General features: G+C 41.1%; 1 protein-coding gene across 1 annotated transcript in view; it reads right to left on the bottom strand.

The window, feature by feature from the left end:
• The window catches only part of fbn1 (fibrillin 1), a 70615-nt gene that overhangs the window by 7265 nt on the left and 38867 nt on the right, over nucleotides 1–24483 (bottom strand). The window contains 31 exon segments of the mRNA XM_038701350.1: nucleotides 1942–2061; nucleotides 2156–2284; nucleotides 3648–3764; nucleotides 4428–4550; nucleotides 4769–4894; nucleotides 5821–6027; nucleotides 6788–6913; nucleotides 7693–7824; nucleotides 8342–8464; nucleotides 8560–8679; nucleotides 8844–8963; nucleotides 9062–9124; nucleotides 9264–9416; nucleotides 12390–12506; nucleotides 12509–12514; nucleotides 13263–13382; nucleotides 13482–13607; nucleotides 13701–13817; nucleotides 13920–14045; nucleotides 15797–15919; nucleotides 16112–16237; nucleotides 16328–16399; nucleotides 16487–16645; nucleotides 16758–16880; nucleotides 18046–18171; nucleotides 18283–18351; nucleotides 20724–20891; nucleotides 21014–21136; nucleotides 21391–21513; nucleotides 23850–23975; nucleotides 24079–24201. Coding sequence (XP_038557278.1) covers nucleotides 1942–2061; nucleotides 2156–2284; nucleotides 3648–3764; nucleotides 4428–4550; nucleotides 4769–4894; nucleotides 5821–6027; nucleotides 6788–6913; nucleotides 7693–7824; nucleotides 8342–8464; nucleotides 8560–8679; nucleotides 8844–8963; nucleotides 9062–9124; nucleotides 9264–9416; nucleotides 12390–12506; nucleotides 12509–12514; nucleotides 13263–13382; nucleotides 13482–13607; nucleotides 13701–13817; nucleotides 13920–14045; nucleotides 15797–15919; nucleotides 16112–16237; nucleotides 16328–16399; nucleotides 16487–16645; nucleotides 16758–16880; nucleotides 18046–18171; nucleotides 18283–18351; nucleotides 20724–20891; nucleotides 21014–21136; nucleotides 21391–21513; nucleotides 23850–23975; nucleotides 24079–24201 — 3732 coding nt within the window.

Raw genomic sequence — 24483 nt, 5'->3', positions numbered from 1 at the left:
AGGAGGGGGAACAGGTGATTTAGATAGTCAGTCATGTACGGAGGACAGGTCACCGTGCTGCAGGTTGGACGCTAGCATGCGCCTACCTAGCCTATTCGGACCGTCTTGTGCAAAGAAGGAGTCACGATTCCAGAACAGATTAAAATTGTCAATAAAACCAATACCGTGGGTGCAACAGATAGACTGGAGCCAGGTGTGAAGGCTGAGAAGCCTACTAAAACGACCAATTCCACAGCACAAAGTGGGAATTGGGCCAGAGATGAACACAGACTTTCCACTCCTATTGAGCAAGTCGAGGAGACGATTAAAGTCGCATTTCGTGAGCTCCGATTGCTGACGTGAAGTGTCATTTGTGCCAACATGGACTATGATTGTCCTGATGGACGTAGGAAGTGAGGCAAGGAGGTCAGGGAGCTTATCAATGATGTCGGTGGTTGTAGCTCAAGGAAAGCTGTGTGATTGCATTTGCAAAGTGAATATTCCGCACTATGGAGTCCCCATTTAAGAGCGATGTAGGATGTATCAGAGGAGGCACCGTGAAAGGCCGTCTTACCGCAGCCGCACATGGAGAGATTGCAGCCCAAGGCTGCAGCAGTACAGAGGCCTGTGCGCAGGATAAGCGGATGATGATAGATTCAATTTAACTAGCCACACCCAGGCCTGCTTATTGCCAGACCTGTTGAATGAAGAAATCACCTAAATATAACCTGTCTGACAAAGTGAAGTAGTCTGAAAGATTGATGATTTACGATGATCACTAAAGAAACTCAAGAACATTTGAGATACAAAGTTGTTGACATCTATTAGTCTAGAAAGGTTTACAAAGCCATTTCTAAACCTTGGGAATCCAGTGAACCACAATGAGAGCCATTATCAACGATTGGAGAAAACTTGGAACAGCGGTGAACCTTCCCAGGAGGGGCCGGCCTACCAAAATTACTCCAAAAGCACACTGACAACTCATCCAGAAGGTCCCAAAAGAACTCTCATCTAATATCTAAAGAACTGTAGGCCTCATTTGCTTCAGTTAAGGTCAGCCTTCATGATTCAACAATAAGAAAGACACTGGGAAAAAATGGCATCCATGGAAGAGTTCCAAGGCGAAAACCACTGCTGACCAAAAATAACAAAAAGGTTTGTCTAATATTTACCAACAAACATCGTAATGATCCCCACGACTTTTAGGAAAATATTTTGTGGACTGACAAGACAAAAGTTGATCTTTTTGGAAGGTCTGCGTCCCGTTTAAATCTGGTATAAAACCAACACAGCATTTAATAAAAAGAACATCATACCAACAGTTAAACATGGTGGTGGTAGTGTGATGGTCTACGGCTGCTTTGCTGCTTCAGGACCTGGACGACTTGCCGTAATTGATGGAACCATGAATTCTGCTCTCTACCAGAAAATCCTGAAAGAAAATCTCCGGCCATCAGTTTGTGACCTCAAGCTTAAGCGCACCTGGATTATAAAGTAGGACAATTATCCGAAACACACCAGCAAGTCCACCTCTGAATGGCTAAAAAACGACAAAATTATGTTTTGGAATGGCCTAGTCTAAGTGCGGATTTAAATCCGATTGAGATGCTGTGGCATGACCTTAAACAGGCCATTTATGTTCGAAAACCCTTCCAACGTGGCTTAATTAAAACAATTCTGTAAAGAACAGTGGGCCAAAATTCCTCCACAGGGATATGAAAGACTCATTGCCAGATATCGCAAATGCTTGATTGAAGTTGTTGCCGCCAAGGGTGCCACAACCAGTTATTAGGTTTAGGGGGCAATTACTTTTTTCACATACTGTAGGGCCATGTAGGTTTGGATAGCTTTTTTCTTTTAATAAATATAATCATCTTTTAAAAACTGCATTTTGTATCTACTCAGGTTATGTTTGTCAGATATTAAAAAAATGTTTGATGATCTGAAACTAGTATTACTCACCCACACACTGGTTCCACTGGTAGTGCTGCAGGAAGCCTTGTGGACAACTGCACCTGTATCCACCCACTAAGTTCTGACAGCCATGCTGACACCTGTGGATACCATCACACTCATCCGTATCTGTCAGGGACAAATACACAATAAAACTAATGTAAGAGCCGATTTTCTGTAATGAGTCAGCTGATACTGAGCTTGGTATCAATTGTTTTCAGACCTTCACAGGTTTGTCCATTGGGATCTAATGAGAACCCTCGCTGGCACTCGCAATTAAAGCTCCCTGGAGTGTTCTGGCATACACCATTGGAGCCGCACAGATTGGGGTCTGATGAACATTCATTGTTGTCTACACAGAGAGGAGGGAAGGTCAGACAAGGGTAAAACACAAAACATCACATAAAGGCTGATTATAACCCTGATTTGGACACGATGAGTAATTTTAAAATTCATTGAGAGTAAACATTTGTGAATTGAAAAATAGGGCAGGTCACCGTGGATTGTTGGTACAAATGATCTTAGTGTCCAGAGGTTAAGGAATAAAATCTCTCACCGACTGATTCAATCTCACACTAATCGCAAACATTTGATTAATGAGCGTTAGACAAAACAATCTAAACTTAACATCTATTTTACAGCTTTTCCCAGAAAAAGGGTAGTAAAGTGAGCCTTGAGTTAAGATCCTTTGGTCAGACATCACAAACCTGTTTGACTGTTGTGACTGGAATCCAAGCAAATCTGAACACAGTCATGTAGTTTAAGGTATTTAGCAACAGAGATCAAAGTCGGTTGAGATTGTATTAAGTCTTCTGATGTGTTCCAAGCTTTTTATCTTTGTTTGCTGAAGAATCACCATGTGGGACAAAGTGCTCAGAAGCATTGAGAGAAGGTATATTTCCCCTAAGACCTACCTGGCAATCCACATTGATTTCAAGTATTGCTTTAAAGGAGACTGACAAACATACTGTATGTTTCTTACAGCAGCATCTTTGAGGTGCAGATGTGTTGGAAGGAATGAGAACGTCTTTACGTAACATATTTACAATATGTATGGTAAAATGTTCAGTTCAGTAACAATATTTTTGGCCTGCCTGAAGCAGTTTGGGGTTCAGTGTCCTACACATCAGCAGTAGTTACTGAGGTAGCAACAAGTGAACAAGTGTTTTATGTCACCCGGTGTTTCTCCAACCTCCTTACTCCTAAATTAATAACACATCCACACCTACGTCATTTGCCTGGGCTTATTCCTATAGTCAAAACTGAGGGTTCCCTGTGGCTGATTTGATGTGAGGTCATGGGAGCTGCTTTATGGTCTGTAAAGAAAAGCTTGTGGTAGTCATGACAATCCAGTCCAAAGTTCCATAACAAAGCATTGCTAAGCTGCCATGACTTCAAACCAGTCCAGCCTAATAAGATCATTGTGATATCAGTCCATTAAGTCTGAACGAGAGTCAGTAAAGGTGAAGCAAGAGGGTGCTACAGTGGCCTTTTATGAGCCGGGGCTGGAATATACTATAAGAAATTACATTGTAAAAGAACAAATTGTGTGTGCATTAAACACAGGGTGTACATGAGAGAATCTGCTTAAGGGTTATGACACCATGGAGCACGCCACTTGTAGGGATATACAGATAGTTGTATAAAGGGCATTTCTAATTACTAAATATTTGGATGTATATCAGTATATCTACATTCTGCATGTGCTTATTTACCAATGCAGGCAGTATGATGCTGGGTGAAGCCAGGAGGACATTTGCAGGTGAACCCTCCGATGGTGTTAACACATAAGAACTGACAGTTATGCTGTTTGGTCGAGCACTCATCCAGATCTGAAAAAGACGAGAAGTTGTACAACATAAAATCAGCTATGAATTTAACAGAAAAGATAAATCTACCAAGTAGTTTACATTTTAGATACAGTGGTTGGAGTGGTGTGAGATCACTGCATGTACTACTGTATGGGGGCTGCTGTTTTCTGAGTCAAATTCCAGTCCTTCTACAGTCACTGACCTACAAATGAACTGCAAATGAACCAGACACCGGAAAGGGGGACTGTAGAGGGGGAAACTAAAGCTATGGTAAATAAAGATGAAGGAGGCCCTAAAAAACGGAATACCATGTGTACACTTGTTTAGACTCACAAACAAGCCTGATAAACAGAGACAATGCCATATGCACTGTGTCACAGAGTCTGGATGAACAATTAAGTGCACATGGACACACCAGTCCAAATGGAGCGTCCTGGGACAGGGAGCAGAACAGTGACAGAGGGTCCGGCCCATTCAACACTACAGTGGCTTTAACCTGGAAACTACCTCAAATAAGAACTTATTATCACAAGGGGGACATTCGTCTCTGCTGCTGGTCACTATAAGAGCAACACCCTCTTTCCAATAGCATGCCACTGAACATTGATTTGAATAGCACTGGGCTTTAGGTGGGCTACTCTTGAATATTTAGAGGTTCTGTTTTGCTGCATGTGTGCGTGTCACCTCTGCAGCTCTTTCCATCTTCCTGTAGGATGTATCCGCGGGGGCATGAACAGAGATAACCTCCTTCTGTGTTCTTACAGATGAAGTTACAAGGCTTTGGTGCCTGGATGCACTCATCCACATCTAGAGGGAGAGGGGGAGACAGAGAGAGTGAGAGACAGAGAGTTTGATCCTGTAGCCAGAAATTCCATAAGGGGAGATGATGAGACAGACAGCATTTTTCACAGGAGTCTGTGGGCAGTCCACCCACGTAGTTTCGGCTCTTTACTAGACAGCAGGAATGAGAATGGGGTGTAGAGAGTCCATAAAGTGTAAGTGCTGGAGGTGAGATTAAGCCTTACCCACACACAGTGTGCCACTGATGTCAGTGGTGTAGCCAGGTTTGCAGGTGCAGCTATAGGAGCCCAAAGTGTTGATACACTGACCATTCTTGCACAAGTTCCCCATCACACGACACTCATCAATATCTGGACAGAAACAAAAAAAGTTAGCTCCAGATAAATGTGTCACAGCTGACTTACCAGTCAATTACCTGAGGTGGAATAAGTGTATGCTCTAAGTCGCCGCTTCCTTTCAGAGAACAATCTGCAGAGGACTGCATTTTAATAGTAACTAAAAGCTGTGTGCCGCACAACCTTAGGGAAATGTTGTTGTTGTTCTAACCATTTAGTAAAGTATCAGTGTTGTGTAAAGAAAGAAGAAGTTTATTTTTACTGGCAAAGTAAAAGTAAATGCATATGTTAATAAACAACTTCCTCTTCAGAACCATATAAGTGGTTTAAAGGGTACAAATTACTACTGACAAATTAAGAAAGCACAAGTTGCATTACAACTGTCCAGCTTTTCAGGCTATGATTTATCTGGATGGTTTCCATTCATTGTAAGTACACATAAAACATTAACGTGCAAAGACCCAACTCATGATAACCAATCACCTTAATAATTCACTGTTTTATTTTTTGTGGAGTTACCTTATAATGTTAATGGAGTTGTGAGCAGGGACCATTATGAAAACACTGCCTGGTGGCTGGTACTAACAGGAGTATTTTAATGCAAAAAATATATATCCTATCCTATAAAATGATATCCTAGCTAATAAATGCAATGCTTTTCTGCAGGCAAGTTTTAAATCTTAGATGTGGTAGCCTCCATGAAAACCAACCAAGAAAGATTTTAAATTAATCCAGCTTTCTACGGCAATTTACTGAAATTAAAAGAAACCACTGTTTGCCTAGTTAAGTTAGGTGGAGGAAATCTGTCTAACGGCACACTTATGCACCCAAAATACTGTTAGAGAAAGATCCACACTCATTAAAAAAAGTGCCACTGATTGTTGATTGATTCTCAAATTTTCACAGTGATATTAAATTTAAATTCTTCAGCAGTAAGATACCTCTGCCATCCGTGGTGTACCCTGGTCCCAGAGGACACATCCTCTTGTACTGTGTGGTCCCAGGCAGGGGGCAAAGCTCGCAGTTGGTGCCCCAGCCTCTGCCTCCATCACAGCAACACTCTGACTTGGTCACCAAGTTCCTGTTACTAGAAGTCATCTGACACAGAGTGGTCAGAACTTCAGTGAAACAGAAGCCTTCCCGGTTATCTGGAGGGTGGGAGAGACAGAGAAAGACGCATGAGAGTGAGGCAAACAGACAGGCGGACAAAAAAAGATGTTGGCCTAACAAAACCACCCAGACAGGACCTGGCCTCAGAGATCCAGACGTTAATAGAAAACCAACAGTGCTCTATCAGTACTGTCTGTACAGAGTAAGATAGCCATAGAACCAGAGAGCTTACAAAATCCCTGGAGTTTTTCTCACCAACTTCAGCACATCATGTCTATCTATATATTTAGATTAGGGAGGTAAGCATTGAAAGGATTGCCTAGCCCCTATCTTGACACAGACAGACACATGGTTTTTAACGAGTCTGTCATGCTTTGGTTAAATTTTCAATGAGATGAAAATGTACCTTTTCACCTAGTTAAAGTAGCCAAGATTCAATAGCATAAAACATTTCTATTTAAATATAACATCCATAAAATCTGTAATGTTTTATCAACCTGATACCAAAAGTTTGGCTATTAAATTCTAAACTATTGTTTGTCAAGATGTTAAACTGCTAAGTAATATGGGGGGCTGAGTGAGAGGGAGAGGTAAACAGATATTTTGTCATCATTTCCTACACACGGACTTTACACAAGAAGCCCTTTCTGGTACAAACTGGTAAGTCAAATTAAAGAGGCAATGAGGACACAACAGATGCTGATAAAAACTGACACTGAAGGCAAATAAGTGAAGTTAGAGCACAATGGGGAAAAACATCAAAGAGCAAGATATATAAATTAATAACAATGTACCTACCGATACATTCAGTCTGTGTGGGATTAGCAATGAATCCGTGGTCACATCTGCAGCGGTAGCTTCCTACTGTGTTTTCACAGCGGCCATTCTTACAGATACCAGGTTTGGCTGTACACTCATTCAAATCTAACACAGACACACATATACAGAAAAGTTTTAAAAATTAAAAGAGAGAGAAAAGGGAAATATTTGTTACACAGGACTACCTGATATGTCACTATGTATACTATACTATATGTCACAACTTAGTTAAATGAAGCTAACTTGGAAGTTCAACTGGGAGGTCCACACAGCACACACACACACACACACACACACACACTCACACAATATGTTTCTTATGGATTAATTTTCGCAGTTGTGCACATATATGTCAATACATCTTGCTCTGTTTTTATAGTTATGTTCAAATTATTAACAAATCTGTTTGCCACTTTTCCCAAGGTCACTAACCAAACCAGTCATATCCTTTCAAGTATATACATTTAGTCATATTTCCGAATTTCATCACGGTATCATTGTCTTTCATTTCCCCCCAACACTCCTCCTCCACCTTCACTATGCCACAACCGACACCTAAGACTTAGAAAAACTCATCATCGAGGACACAGCCTATGATAAAAGACCATCATCTCACCTACAAACGCAAGTTTATATCTCTAAATTATCATCTTTAGACCTGTGACATGGTTTACTCCAAAAGTCCTGTGTTATGAATATTTACATACATAAAGTAATAATGATTTTAAGTGTGTTGGTTTCTTCTGTTTTTTTGTTTTTTTTTACTTTTACTTGATGAGTATCAAAATAGATTTTTTTTAAGCAAAGTAAAGCAAGGATTTGAGGCCACAAACTGGAGTGATGGTTCATTATTTCCTACAGTAGGACATGTATAATAATCTTACCCATGCAACCATCTCCGCCGGGGTGGCGTGTGTATCCAGGGGAACAGATGCACATGTATGTACCAATCAGGTTCTTGCAGGTCATGCCTCTGCTGGCACAGTCATCTATACCATCTTCACACTCATTCTGATCTGGAAAACAAACAGTACACTAAGAGTAAGAGGATACACAAGAATGAATCTACGTATGTGCATGCATGCATGTGCAGCAATTACACCAGGGATGTAACACGGACACTCGTTCACACTGCAGTACTCCATACATTGAGCTCTGTAGTGCTAACAGGCGTGTAGTGGGAGGGTTGGTGGTCTGTTTGGAGCTCTAATGTAAACAGTGACGCTATAGACACTGAAAAGTTCCTCCTGTCTCGGCGCTTCCCTCCAAATACAACCGTTGCTATGTTGCCCGAGCTATCTGAGAGAACGGAGGTGTAAACAGTGACTCGGCCGGTTACAATTTCCAGAGGTTGTTTTAAGTTTGTCAGAGACAGAGAACGCTTGAGGATCAGAGATAGTGTGTTATGTAACTTTATGGATGGGGCCAGGATTTCTCTATGAGGTACTTAGTTTATTTTCTACCAACAGTTTTCAGTAAATGGACCATGACTTAGAAAGCTGAGTGTATGAATGAGTCATTTTGCCGTAGTACCTTTACACATCCTCTTGTCCTCACGCAGCACATAGCCTGTGGGACATTTACACTCATATGAGCCCACCACGTTAACACAGCGGAAGGCGCACAGTAGAGGATTCTGGGAGCACTCATTGATGTCTGGACAAGGAACAGAAGGCAACAAGTTATAGTTGTAGTACAGGACTACAAAGACTGCATAATTGAAGTGAGAATGCAGACACAATTTCACATACCTTCACAGGTCATCATTGGCCCAGGCTCAAACCCCTCATCACAGGCACACTCAAAGCCACCAATGACATTAGTGCAAGTGCCGTTGCCGCAGGGATTACCAATGTCACATTCATTAGTGTCTGTATTGAAGAAAGTTACATAAATCCCATTAAGCATGTTAGCCTTAGATTAACATCTACCAGGTGAATAAATCAATGAGGGAGAATGTCAGTGGCAAAAGGAGAGGTAAGGTGAAGATAAGGAGACACTGAGAGAAAGATAGCAAAACAGTGGGTAAACTGGCCTTCACATGTGACTCCACTAATGTCCAGACGGTATCCCATGGGACATTCGCAGCGGAAAGAGCCATCTGTGTTGATGCACTGGCCATTAATGCAAGGGTCATTGAGACATTCATCAATATCTGCAATTAAAAAGCATAAACACCAAGTGAATTACATGCCACACCTATACAGTAACAAACATGCAGGAAAGTGAGCATTCAGTGGTAACGACACATACCTTTTGGGTGGTCATCTGGCCCACGTTGATATCCCTCATTGGGACAGAGAAGAGGATAGGCCTCTGGAACAATGAGATGTGAAAAGTCATAAATACCATTAAATATTACATATAATTTTGTGGATGCGATTGCATGGCCGTTGGTGTTTCACTGCATATGTGTGTTGTGCGCGTGTGTCAATGTGAAAGGAAGTGTACGCACCTTCTCCTTTGCTGGGACAGATTTCACAGGGGTCTCCCCAGCCTTGACCTGGCATTCCGGTACAGCAGCAAGCTTCCTTGGAGGTGTTCTGAGGCTTTGGAGCCAGGCAGCGTCCATTTTCAAACTTGGTATAGCAGTAATTCACACGGATATCTAAGTGTTACGCACACACACAGAGGAGAAAAGTAAAAAATGAGAGCGGGGCCGAAGGAAACAATGAGGAAGAATCGGAGAGAGAATGAGAGGTGGACTGATCAGTGCACAACATACAGTATGTCTGTTCCAACACGTTTACTTTGTCTTAAAGGAATAGTTCCACATTTTGGTAAAATGTGCTTATTTGTTGTCTTGCTCAGTTACTTGAAATTGACTCTCATATCTGTCCATTAAATAGCCTGCCTCTGTCAAAAAAAACTTCACATCTCAAGCTCACTTATTCATAGAATTAATACTAATTATATGTTGTTCATTTAATACGTTCAAAACAAGTTTGTACTTGTTCGTTTGCACAGCACCCCAGGTAAGTTTTCATTGACATATCACTTCATTCAATTATCTGTGAAGTAATCCAAGCATACCAGACTACAGGTTGTGAGTAATTGAATTTTTTTTTGCATCTGGGCCTTACTGTCACACTTTTGGCTAATGTTTCCATAGGTCAGTGTGATATTTAATTTCCATCATCAAGGACGCAGAATTTAGTAGGGACATGTCCCTACCAATATCCAGCGACTACTGAATTGTCCCTAGCAATAATTTTGATCCAAAAATAAAAATACAACCACTGTTGTCCGTCAGTGTCTAGTCAATGTATTTGGTACACAAACTATTAACAGCTCTCCTTCTCTACTACAAGTCCAATTCTTTTTTAAGTTTTGAAATATTATGTCCTACCCCTACCCGCTACCCCTCACAGTGGTTTGGTCCCCTGCCTACCTTTTTCCAGCCCTAAGAAACTTTATTTCTAGAAAGCGACTACCGACTGATCTATTGAGTTATTCAGACCATCAGGGGGGAAAGTGAGAAATATACAAAAGTCTATTATATTGTAGGCTAATATATTCCCCGGCATGCTGCTCAGTCAGGCAGCAACTCCTCTCCTCTCGCACCGTGCAAGCAGGAGTGAGAGAGTTACTATGGTTACAGGGACGCTGTTTTTCTCTGTTGCTTTGAAGCTTCACGACTTTGGTCCTTACCAATGTTGAGACCAACTCTACGCCCTTGACCACCATCATAGAGATTCCAATGGGTTTTATTCAAGTCCAAGCTTAACCCAAAACCAAAAGCAACGCTCAACGGTTAGGTTCATGTTTCTGGGGTCAAATAAAACTCAATTGTAAAACTGTCCAGCTTGTGCCCACAACTTGATAATGACAGCGGTGGTAAAGTATTTGTAGTGAGCAAAGAGATCAGTGTTTGCCAGTCTCTTTCCCTCTCTCTCCCTTCTTCTGATGGTTCTTGTTCCTCCTGGACTAGGCAGGCACTTACTTGTAATGAGAAGCATATGGTTGTGCTCTCCTGCTAGCACTGGCCTTCACTGAACTCAACAAAAATAAGCTTTCTGACCACCATAGATCACACACATATGTGCACACACCTGGCTCAGAGGCAAGGATCACATACATGAACACCTGGTGCTGTGAGGAGAATATCAAAGAGTGTCATGTTACTTTCCTCCATGAAACTGATTTGTCAGCCTTTCCGCAAAAGAGATTTATGGTGCTCTTTGCACAGCTATTGTGCAAGTGCGTGAGCACATGAACATGTGCATCTGCACATGCGCATCTGCACATGCATATGTCATTCTTATTTTGTAGTTTATTAACTGGTTCCCTAAAGTGTCAATGCTATGTATTTTTTTTATCTGTATATAATACTGAAAAAATACTAAAAAAAATAAATAAAAGACAAAAAATTAACTACAAGTTAGGCTTGGCAAACAAAAGGTGGTGACAGTGGTGACACACATCTGATGGTGGTGAGGGTGGTGACAGATATTTAATGGTCATGATTATGGAAATTTGCAAAACCACTACAGCATTATAATTTAAAACATATCCTTAATTGTGGAGTCTGATGGCTTAGACATATACTACATCCTGTCTCTCCCCATGTTTCTCTACTATCAATAAAGGCTAAAAAAATGTTTTAATTCATTTATTATTGTATTGCGTGTTGCTCTGTCACTTAGCACCTGACAAGGTTAGCTGCAGTTTAAAACAGGTCAAGCTAAATGGGTTGCAATGGTTTTAAACTTAGTTGATTGCTTTGTCAATCTGAACATACAGCATTAATGTAAACTGACATACTGGATATGAGGAGTGGTTAACACTCATTGGTTCACTAGGCTTTTGGGGAAAATAAAAAGTTAGTTTAGTTGAATGTGCAGAGCTATGAAGAATACAGTATAAACTTAATCTTAGTGTTAAACTGTGTATGTGTTGTGTTTATATGCCTTGTTCACTGCTCCTGGCTCTCTCTGTGGAGAAGAGTTATTATTGATTTTAGGGGGATAGAGATGATATATTAACAGATTAAATCACAAATATTTAAAATATTAATAGTGTGAGTGCAAACAAAGAATCACACATGATTTTCATTGCAAAAACAAGGGTTTTCTCAGTGGGACAGGGAATGTCAAGAAACCTTGATCTTTTTTACTGCAAAGTTGTTCACTCTCGACCCTGCTCCTCCTGTTTATCCCCCAACCCAAGCACTTCTGAGACTGGAGAAAAAAGTGAAATATAAACTGTAAACTACCTCACTGAACTGATGATGTCATCACTTCAGTGTTTGGAGTGGGAACTCCCTAACAGAGGACTCAGCGCGCCCCCACCCAACCCAAAAACACACATACGTACATAAAAACACACACACACACGAGTGAGGAAATGGAAAAGTGATCTGTTCAGAGCCACCCTTGGCCTTGTTGAGGCAGCAGAACCAGCTGGAACACAGTGTGCTGTGTATAATGAAAGAGCAGGAAAAGTCTAACACTGACTGCTGCTTAGTCTCCACTAGCACTCAGGGACAGACTATACAGATACACTAGTATTTACACTTTGAACTTGATGCATAAGATAGTTTCATAGCCAACATCTCTCACACCCACACACACTCAATTACCTAAACATCTGCGTCCGGAGGCAGAGATCTGGAAGCCGGTGGGACACGAGCAGGTGTAGCTTCCTTCAGTGTTGGAGCAGGTTCCAAATGTACAGAGCTCAGGCAACTGGGAGCATCATCAATATCTGACACACAAAGAGGAATGGCATCAACCACCTCACCAAATTTACAAATCCAAAACATCAAAATCCATTCCTAATTTGGACCATCAGAAGTCCACCCTGCAGTGCTTCCTTGACACATTTTTTTCCTTGAACTACTGTCATAGCTGCAGGAATGAAGTCATACTAGCACGTCATGGTCTATCCAAATGTGATAAAACAGAATGTAATCTCACTAATGGACAGTTGGATAAAGCCGTATTATCTGGCATCCATGTCACGTGTTCGCTCATCACAATGACCAGCTGCTGCTGAGAATTCAGTGCTGTTCCACCCTGCTTCCAGGAACAGAGCACAAAGCAGGAATGTGTTGAAGTCTGCCGAATATCTCTTCATCAGCCCCACTGTATAAACAATCCAAGTGTTCTGGCTTGAGCCCACTCCCACGTGCGAAAGTGAGAAGAGGGGTGTTTTGTATCAGCGAGGCAAGGGAAGAGAAAGAAGAGGCAAAGCTTATTCTCGTCTTGTTCATCTCAGCAGAGCTGGTCTAAGCTGTGATCCGCGAATGTATATGTGTGTGTGTGTGTGTGTGTGTGTGTGTGTGTGTGTGTGAGTGTGAGAGTGTGTTGCATGTTAGCTTGTGTTCTCTGCATTACCTGATGTGAGATTCAACCCTGCATGCAGATATTTTATTCCTCCAGAAATTCCCATTTTTATTTTTCATGTTTTGGCTTATGTTTATTGACCATGATGCAGAAAGGACTGGCTTTACCTTCACAGGTTTCCTCATGGAGATAATAGCCAGGTGGGCAGATGCATCTGTAAGAGCCATCCAGATTCAGACAAGTTCCTGCACCACATGTGCCTGGATTCACTGCACATTCATTAATATCTGAGAGAAAAAAAGAATATACAGGGGATATACTGTATAAGTTAGATATTACATTCAGATAAATATAAAAAATTAGGAAATAAAATGGCGGTTCCTAACCTGCACACAGTCTGCCGTCTAAAGTGAGCTCATAGCCATCAAGGCACACACAGAGGAAGGTGCCCACAGTGTTCACACACTGCCCGTTTCTACACAAGCCCCTCTGCGTCGAACACTCATCGACATCTGATTAACGCACAAACACCAGAATATATCACATAAAAGCTTTAGCTCTCTTGCATTTTTCTTTTACTAGTTCACATCCACAGATGCACGCACCTATGCAGTCACTGTTGTGTGAGTTCTGAAAGCCGATGTAGCAGAGACAATTGTAGGAGCCCACTGTGTTCTTACAGGTCCCGTTGCCACAGGGTTGTCTCTCACACTCATCCACATCTGAAACCAAGGAGCATCATCACAGTTTTACCTCAGACATTACTCACCTAGTATCATGATGTCAAGAACTAGCGAGAACTGATAGGAACCAACACAGCTTACCAACACACATTGACTGGTCCCGCGTTGTTTTGAAGCCATTGGGGCAGATGCAGCGGTAGCTCCCCAGCGTATCAATGCACTGGCCAGGATTGCATATACCAGGGTTCTCAATGCATTCATTACGGTCTGAAAAAGGAGAAAAATTGTCCAGTCAAACCACAAAAGCTATTACTGCAGTGGTGAAATATAGAGTCGCACTAAAAAAGCAACAGTTACAAATGAACAAAGGAGTTTATTTCCTCCACTGTTCTTCTATCTAGTTTTATTGATCAAGTACCTCAAAACTAAATTCTTTTGTATTTTCATATCAAAATCAGACAATTTTCTCACCACTTCTGTACAGAACAATAAATGTGAGCATGGCATGGCAGCTTTGCATTGTCAGCCCATAATTTTGCATTTGTCATTTTAAGCCAGCTGGAGAACAGATGACTGACAGTTCTCTCCTTTACTCAGACATCAATGTGAAACCTAACTACTCCTGACTCCTGATGAATACCCGATCTCTATGCAGTCTTTAGGCTTGAGCCAATTTTAAAACATGACAAACTTGGTGACTGGAAACACAAAAAAACAGTCTCCTGAAATCTCCAATTATAGATAGTAAATGTCAACGACTGTTTCTTAACATTCATTAATTAGTCAAACAGGTACCAAGTTTAATCAACTTGACTGTGGCTATGCAAGACAAAGATTTGGGGAAATCCAAACAACCCTTCACATTATACACATATATATATTTATATATATATATAAATTAGAAAGTCATTTTTTGCTTTTACTGATAACTAGTGTACATGTGAAATAACTCTCACAATTATAATAATTTTAAGTTCCGTAAATTTAATATGACTTGAATTACTATTTAGATATTTGTCACTAGCCACAAACTATCACTAATATGGGCATGTCTTTATTGCTTCATATGCTAACTCTGATGCATGATGACAAAATAACTGTTTTATGATATCAAAGTAACGTCATTATTATTTAATTAAAGTCACAAATATGTCCGTTTTTACATACTCCATTTCACATTATGCCTTGAAGCAATGCTGATTGTTTTTACATATCACTGTAAATCAATGCATTATAAATCACTGTATTTAATTATGTATTTAATCCTCGTTGTCTCAAGCCACAGTTTCAGTTTTCTCTCACTGGAGTCTGATAATGTCTTGCTGTTAGAAGTCGCATGAAAAGCAGGAAGCAAAAGCTCTTCCTTAAGCCCACCATGAAGAATTCCTCAGCCTAACTGTCATTGTGCTGCCTCTGGTGCTTTATCTTTGGCATATAATTGTGCAGTTCAAAGAGTTTCATATGACTGAGTTTGATACAATAGCTTGAAGAGGCAAGACAGCAATGGGCAACAGAAAGACTCAGAGTCAGCATCATCCTCACGGAAGAAGGCAGGTTTTGGCTGCCTTCCCTAACTTTTTCTCTAATGCTGCTCCATGTTTCCACCAATACAGTATCATCTCCACTGAGGTCATTAGGAGTTGACTGAACTCCTGTTGGTTGAGATAACAGTGAAAACTATTAAAGCATTTTGTAACTTGTCTGTGAAAAGTGCTCTATAAATAAAGGTTATTATTATTATTATTAACTATGCATCGCATCACACCAGTAATGTCCTGTATAATCTGAGTGCTGATGATACCTTTTAACTCTTAAACTCTTCTACTCACTAGGACACCTATGTCCTCGACCTCAACTACATTATCTTATTATCTTTCAGAGGCTGTAGAAGGTTTAAAGCTACAATGAAGATACTGGTATCGTATGAAAATAGATTTAGGCTAAAATTTCGGCTACATTTTGGCAAGGGAAAAACTGGCATGCCCCCCACCCCCCCTCCCCCACAACCACAGCCTTACCTAGACACTGCCCAGTGGGAGTGAAGCGATATCCGGGTTTACACTCGCAGCGGTAGCTTCCCGGCATGTTCAGACAGGCTGCATTCTGCTGGCACACCGGTCCATTCTGACACTCATCAATATCTAACAACAACAGCAATAGAGGTGTTTAAAGACAGTCATCTACTGGTGACACTTTCACAAAGAGGGCATAAATATAAAAAGACTCACCTGATCAAAATCAATGAACTGACTTAGTTTAAAAACCAAGGAAGAATTCACAGCATCTTTTACGTTTTGGCATCACCTACAGTAGAACTTTAGTGCAGGTCATACCTTCACAAATCAGCAGCTTGTCATTGTAGATGAAGCCAATGGGGCATTCACACCTGAAGCTGCCAATCATGTTGATGCACACTCCATTCTCACACACTCCTGGGATTTCCCTGCACTCATCGATATCTAGCACATAAGGAAGAGACAAAGGAACAAGATAAGAACAAAACACACTTTCCTTTTCATCACATTAACCTTTGAATGGGAAAGTCTTACCAATGACCCGTCCAGTGGTGATGTCGATATAATATCCTGGTCTGTCACTGCCGCACAGGATCGAAAACTCATCTGTGTGGACAAAACATTCTTTATCCTTTAGATCCTTATACTCTCTACACATGTGCTAGCATACTGTATGTGTGTATGAGACCTCACCAGTACTGGGCACAGGACACTGTTCACAGGGTTTATTCCATGCACGCCCAATGTTGTACGAGCAACAGCACATCTTTTTGGTCATGTTGAAGTTCAGCTCTCCATCACATGTCCTGTTGTCAGAGTAAAAGTTCCTGTAGCAGTAGCTCTTCCTCATGTCTGTGTGTGTTTATAATAAAAGAGAGAGGAAGTTACATGCAAAAATGTCCCTGCATCACAGTAAAAAAATCGCTGATTAATACAGGTATGAGAGTACAGCATGCCAACCTACCCATGCAGTTGTTCCCTCCATTGACCTGCATGTAGTCCAAAGGGCAGATACAGGTATAGTTCCCGATGGTGTTATAGCACTGGCCCGGGCCACAGATGCCTGGTCGTTCACACTCATTGACATCTGCACACAGGACAGACAGAAATTGGTCCATTGTTTTGATGGATACTGTGTCGGATTTAAATTTCGTTGAGGTACCACATAACTTATTCTGCTAAGTAAATAAATGCTTGCTTATTTTAAAAAGGAAGGTGGAATTAGTGATATAAGGAATTTCAACAAAGACCACACCAATGTTAGGAATAAAACGGTAGTTTATTCGGATAATGAGTATTTATGATAAGCGACTTGCTTATCAACCCCCTGTGGTTCCTGTGGTAGAAAAAGAACAATTACTTAGGCGGAATTATGGATTTTAGCATGCATGTCTTTGATAGTGGGAGGAAACTGGAGCGCCCGGGGGGGGGAAACACACGCAAACACAGAGAGAACATGAAAACTGCACACAGAAAGTCTTGGGCTGACCCAGATCTGAACCCAGGACCTTCTTGCTTGAATGAGGCACAGGTAGTTGAATTAGTGAGGGAGAGAGGCACGGTCCTGTTCCTGAACTTTAGTTATATAGCTTCATATAAAGAAAAGATCTATGCTAAATTCCTTTCTCTGCCAACATTGCTGCCAAATAGCAAACACAGTGCTTGTTCCTTCCAGCCCAGCTAACAGCTGAACTGTTGATTGACTAGAGACATAGTGGATGTGCAGTCCTGGACTTTTTTAGAGCAGACACCCGCTTTTGTTCTCTTGGCCAACAAACACACACTAATTAAAATGCCGCCAACAATATGTCATTGTCTAACCCCCAGCCCCCTCCTCTCCTCTCTGTTCCTGTTTCTTTTTTCTAAACACCCTTCTCATGTGTTTCTTCCCCCCCTATCTGTCATCCCTCTGTCTCTCCCTCCCTCCGTCATCTCTGGCCTGTCTACAGGGCACTCAGCGTACTTCCCCAAGGAGAGGGCTGACCACATCAGAGCCTTGCTCCTCTGGACACAGTTAGGCGCTCAGATGTCTCACCATTCTAACTGAGCTTTGCTGGGTTAGCAACAGACATGAACTGGAACTGAGGCATGTTGAGCTAAAATGAGCTGTAGTGTTGTCTACAGGACAAAAAGGTCCAATAAATCTTTGTCTTTTTGCTGGACTCAATTTCCTTCCCACTGAAACATCCCAAGGCAAGAGCTAGAGAAGAATAGGTCACCTGTGTGTTCATGTGTCTGTGTGTGTCTAATACCTTCACAGACTCTTGTTTCTGTGTTGAGGGCGAAGCCTCTTGAACATTCGCAATGGAAGCTGCCAAAAGTGTTGATGCACTTTCCTCCCTGGCACAAGCCTGGCAGCTCCTGGCACTCATTGATGTCTGACAGGGAGAGAAAAAGAAACACTCAGTGACATTGTGAGTGGGTGGGTGTCCTCTCTGTCAGCGTCTGTCTGTCCACACACAAACAATGATAGCATGTTGCTGTCTGACCTTCCAAGATGACAGTGATGGGGTTTGGTCTGAAGCCTTCTCCTCCAGGACACAGCGTCTTGTACTCAGCTGTCAAAACAAACAAAAAAGGAACACAGCACCAAATCACATTAACCAGCAACAATGACACGGCACACAACATACAGTCAAGCTTGTTTTATTGTGGGATTTGAAAGTAATGGTTGGCTGATGGTGAGAGTCACATGCCCAATTGGTCAGGTGCCTTAAAAAAAAAAGACATTTCTGGTCATCAACTTGTTTCCTGCTACTGTCTGTTTTGTTTTTTTCTGATCAGCCATCTCAGATCTCAGTTATCCACAGAGCCCATTGGACCAGACATGACTGTAGCTACTCAGAATTACAAGAGAGAGAGAATAAAGAGAATAAAAGAAAAAGGTTTGTTCGTGTCATAGAAGCAAGCATTTCCTTGAGCTGAAAAGAGTGAGTCATTCCCTGTAATGTTGTGAAGCATCTGTTGGCAATTTCAAGTAAGTTGCACAAAGCTGTCTCATCTTTACCAGCAACAACAATTACATCAAATAGACCTTCATCGCATGACAAGAGCAGGCAGCATGTAGCCTGTATGATGGCAGAGCAGTAAACTCACACCTTTTGGGCCAAATTTACATTGTGGTTTATTTAAATATTGATGTTTTGGTTATGATTTTTCATGTTACTGTTAGTTTAAATAGTTAGAGAAAACCTTAAAACACTGCAATGGACTTAAAGGCAACAGGTGGCAATTGACTGACTGAGTCCTGTTGTACAAAGCAACTTATAGAAGGATTTGGCAGGGTTGACCCTTAAATTACTTTGCCAAATAGCCATTTTAAAAACAGAAATTCCCCGCCCACTCAACTTTTAAGATAGTCCAAAATCTTTGACTCTACTATTCACATGTTTACTTGTGTTATGAGTAAGAGACTGAAATGTTAAGCATAACTACATAAACTACAAAAGTAGCAGCAATTTTGTCAAAGCACTATTTGAATAAGTTCTCTATCCTTATTCGTACTATAATGAAAATACAAAATTGTTCATTTCAATTATAGCCATGGCCCTGCGATGGACTGGCGACCTGTCCAGGTTGTATCCCGCCTTTTGCCCGATGTCAGCTGGGATCGGCTCCAGCCCCCCGCGACCCTGTACACAGGATGAGCGGTTGATGATGGATGGATGGAATTATAGCCTCATGTAACAGGAGTTATGTGGTTGAGTTGGATTGGTGGAAATAATTATAATCATCATCAATGTTCATCTCTTCATTTCTTAAGTAAAGGGAAAGAAATTAATGTTGTGGATGACAGGTTATTTAGTAATGTTGCACTTGAAAGTGAAAGGTTTTAAAAGGTTGGTTTGTCTCTAAATAAACATAACAACTCTCTACTCGCAACTTCGCTAACTTGAAGAGGTTTTATCAAAACAAGTAATGATAACATCAAAATGCAACTTCTTCCCACTCCTGCCTTTTAATGTTTGATCATTTATCATTGAGCTAATCAATTGTACAGATGCAAAAAGTTGACCAGATACTATGGTGAGCTAACCATGTGCACATTAACTCCTTCAGTGTAGTAAAAATATCAATACCTAGCACTAAATTTACTGTGTATTGACTCATACATTTAGAATATCCATCAGCACTAAGGGTTATGTCTAGGGTTGGGCGGTGTCTACAAAATTTTCATCGGACGATGACTACAATGAAACATCGGGATGGACAATGTCATCGGGCGTGCGCAACGCATGGGGGGGCAGCGGTCGTCTGATGTGCATGTGTTCTCGCCATAGACTGTAGGTTCTCGCACAGACTTCACTCTACCAAAAAATTGGTAGACTATTAACTTACATCACAGGTAGCGGTGGATATTTTACGCACAGACCAGGTAAAGCAGCAGTGAACACACAGGGTGCAGATGTTGGTTTCAGTTGTTTGACAGGCTTGTTATTTAAATAAAAAGAAAAAAGACAAGTTCTCAGTCTTATAGGCGACTTTATAAAACATACTGCTGATGGAGAAAATGGAGCGTGGCAAGCCGGGGTGTTTACCTGAGGTGTAGGTGTATGTGAGTGTGTCAGAGTGTGGGGAGAAGAGAATTCCGAGGCAGATTGTGCAAAGCATAATTAAAAACAATAATAAGAATGTTCGTGGGCATTAAAACCTGCTTTCACAGGGTAATAAATCGTGAAAATTTGGGAATTTTTTTGCTCGGGGGGCAGGAGTTTTACAATCACGATGCCGGCTCAACGTCGTGATGTCTGTCAGCCTTCGCTGATGGACGATGGCATTGTCTATCAGTCCTACCCTCGTTATGTCACTTCAAAGCCCTCTATTTGCCTGTATAATTTCTGGCTAGATGTCACAAACCTTACTATTGAACTGAAACAGAAATAAACATGCATAAATTACACAAAGTCTAAATAACGATGGGTTGACTCACTTGAGTTGACAAAGGGACATGATTCACATGGATTTCCCCAGCCAAGGCCCAGAGAGCAGCAGCAGGATGCCTTGGAAACACCAACTCCAATTTCATTGGAGCAGTCCAAGCTCTCTGATGCGTCTCCTCGGGAACGAACATCCAGGTAGCAGCTTCCAGAGCGAGTGTCTGTATACAAACACACAGGTGTTTGGGTATACAAGTATGCCTTGCCCTGGCTTCAGAATTAGGTCTATGATAAACTGAGATCAAACACCAACAATGTGTAGTGAGAACTTGAACCATCTCACCTACACAGCCCACCCGAGTGGGGTTGAGTTCAAAGTCTGCTGGGCAGTTACAGTGATAGCTTCCAGGGATGTTGACACACATTCCATTAATACAAATGGTCGGGTCTGCACATTCATTGATATCTGAAAAAGAAACAACAGTCTATAAAATGTCTTCATCTCTACAAAAACATTGACACAAGACATTTTTTGTTAAGAGCAAGAAGGCGAACAATGACTTTTTCACTGTATCTCAGGGGAGATGAGAGCTGTTAATCTCTCTGTTACTGTTGTTACTCAATTCCTTTTATACTCAATTCAAATTTCCTCAGCTCATTGGGGCATCAACAGAGCATGATTGGGGCAGGCAGCTGGACTGGTGTGTTGACTAGCCTTACCTGTGCAGTTGCCTCCACTCCTGTCCAGTTCATAACCCGTGCTACATTCGCATCTAAAAAGTCCTGGGATATTCCGGCAGCGTCCATTGACACAGATGTCAGCAAAGGTACATTCGTCTATGTCTGTAAAAGAGACAGAGAGAGAGAGAGAATGATGAAGAGGGGGAGAGAGAGAGGCCCAGCTGTGAGGGATTAGTGGATCATGGGATCATGGTGGAAAATTGGCAGCCAGCAATAGGAAGTGAAGGCCGCTCACCTCTGCTTAAGAATGACAGTTCTGGGGCAAAAAATGCCCAGACATATCCAGACAGACACACACATACACTGTCAGACTAGCAGCCAAGGTTATGAAATTGTGTTCTTCCACATCATTAGACTCTGCACAAGTCATTACTGTCCAGTCCTGCCTGAGTTGAGTCAGGCAGGACTGGACAGGTTATTTGAGGATGTTTGACACATCAGCAAAATGAGGTCAGTCTGCTCATTCAGTTGAATCCAGCAATGCCTTATCACTGGAAGCATGAATCACCCTTGTCTACAACTAGTCATAAATGTGTTCATATTTCGACTCTATAGTAGCTCGGCTCAGGATCACACGCAAGATCCCTTCTCAGTTATTTAAGTCTACATGCAATCTTACATCACATCACATTAATATTTTATTCTATTTATGTATCATACACCCCAATTAAAAAATCAGATACCTAGATAAGGCAAACCTGGATAGCCTATAAGCATATCTTAAATGTGTCTGAAGGTGCATGCAGCTTTGTCCCAGACAAGATCAAGATCATTTCAGCCAGTAGGGAAATAGCCCCAGATTCAGACAGTATGACCTTTTGTTACCACTACATTTTGTACATCATCAAGTTGCCTGTAAGTCTGTATTGAGTCTATACAGTCTTTATTTACAATAAATGTTTTATGCAATGACAATTTGCACTTTAAGCAAGTAATAATATTTGGCCATGGATTTCAGTGGAGGTCCGTCCACTCTGTCCATTGTTTTTCTGCATCAGGAAAACCTTAATTCTTAACTGTATAACATCAACACTAGCCAAATAAGGTTATGTCTAATTGAGTCAAGACAACCTTAAAGTTTGTGCCCACTTAACCTTTACATCATTCACAACATTAGTCTAAAATGTTAACTTGTTAGCTAATGTTAGTCCTGTGCTGCGTCTCATAACGTTGAGCGTGGAACACTGGACACTCCACACCATCAATGGTCGCCATCTTGGCTACGTAGGGAAATAGAGGAGCCACCAACCTATTTTCCAGCAGATATTTGGGCCGGAGACAATTACAGTCAAATGTTGGCGACAGTTACAATTCACAATTTAAAAAAAGAAGAAGTGGTTAAATGATTTGACACTGCCCTGTTGAAATTTCATACACTACGCAAGTAAGTACATATGGTGCGTTCCAGGCAACTCGGAACTGGGAAAATTCCCACCTCCAACTAGAAAAAGTACTATGTACCACTTGAAGTCGAATTTACTACTTGTGAACTCGGAGGAAAAATATGGACCCTAGCTTCACGAGTAGCAGCCGAATGACGTCACACAACAATGGCAGCTCCCATTGAAGCACACATTATAAATGGTAAACCATAAACTAAAAGGCAAAGTAAAGTATTACATTAAAATAATACATTCTAGTATCAAATAGTCAAACTTGTTCTGCATGTAAATTGATGTACAATATAAACAATCTTCTCTACCTAAAACTTATTCAGGAAAATGTAAAAAATGCACAGAAATGTGAAAACATTTGGAAATATAGTCTACGACTATTGCTGACTTTTGAGGATTACCAACTGATGTAGCTAGAAGGATACACAGTTAACAAGTAATGTATATTTATTACTTAAATTAAATGGCCATCCTTTTAATTAACACAAAGTGCACTGCTGAGGGTTTAACTGTGCATAAACTTGCCAAAGAAACATAAGTTTGTCACAGCCAGCCATGTTTATTGTTTATATTAGGCATCATGCACCACCATGCAACTGAAACACTTTGAGGTTGGAAGTCGGATATTTCAACTTGGAAATTTCCCAGTTCCAACCGGTCTGGTATACACAGCGCTCAAAGAAGTTACTTTTTCTTTAAAATATTTTTTGTTGCCTACTATTTCTCACTAAAACACATGATGTTGCATTGCAAAAAACACCAAATCATCAAACAGATTTGAAAGAGAACGAGACACGATGTTCTCACAGCTAAAACATAGATGTTAAGCATATTGTGTGCTTCCCAAGTCCAAAATACTATCTCACGAGTTCCATTTGAACGCACCATCTGTTTGTATTGGTTATTTTTCCAAACAGGAAAACAAACCATTCGCCAGAGTAACACCAGACCTTTTTAAATCACTCAACATAATTTAGGATGTGGGCACCAACTCAGAGGTCTCTAATCAGGTTAATCAGGAATAACAGTGTTGTATTGCCTTACCTTCGCAGGCCTTACGGTCAGGAGTGGGCATGAAGCCCATGTCACATTCACAGCGGAAGCCTCCTGGCAGGTTTAGACAGTGGCCACTCTCACATAGGTTGCTGTTCTCTGCACATTCATCGCTGTCTGTAGGTGTGATCACACACACACAGTCCATAAACACACATGCATTCATGTATCTTTTAAAAAGCAAAAATGTGGTTTAGGGTATCAGTTTTGTGTGGGTGACCTGAGCAGTAGAATCCATCTCCAGAGAATCCATCCTTGCATGCACAACGATATGAGCCCATGGTGTTGAGACAGTCAGCGTTATTGCTGCACATGTGTGTCCCATTGGAACACTCATCCAGGTCTGAAACACAAAAAAGTCCAAAAGCAATTACATGTATGCAGGTGGAAACTACTTCATCCAAATGTCAGGAAAAGGATAAGGCTGGTGATATTCCGTATTTTATTAAATGTTAACAGAACCCATAAAAAGACCAAAAACAAATGCATTAGTCCATCTCTCAAATCTTTATGACTTCTCTGTCTGTGGCACTCAGCCACAAGCTCATTCATTCCGAATGAAGACATAAATCTTAAAATAAAAACTGCTAAGAAATTTATAGTTTCATTTCTAAAAAAGGCAAAA

This window comes from Micropterus salmoides, unplaced genomic scaffold, assembly GCF_014851395.1.
Source record: "Micropterus salmoides isolate LMB-PRFRI ecotype aquatic unplaced genomic scaffold, ASM1485139v1 Ms_hic_scaffold_6, whole genome shotgun sequence".
In the NCBI taxonomy this organism is placed as follows: Eukaryota; Metazoa; Chordata; class Actinopteri; order Centrarchiformes; family Centrarchidae; genus Micropterus; species Micropterus salmoides.
The sequence above is the reverse complement of the archived record's forward strand: the minus strand, read 5'-3'. Positions and strand labels throughout refer to the sequence as shown.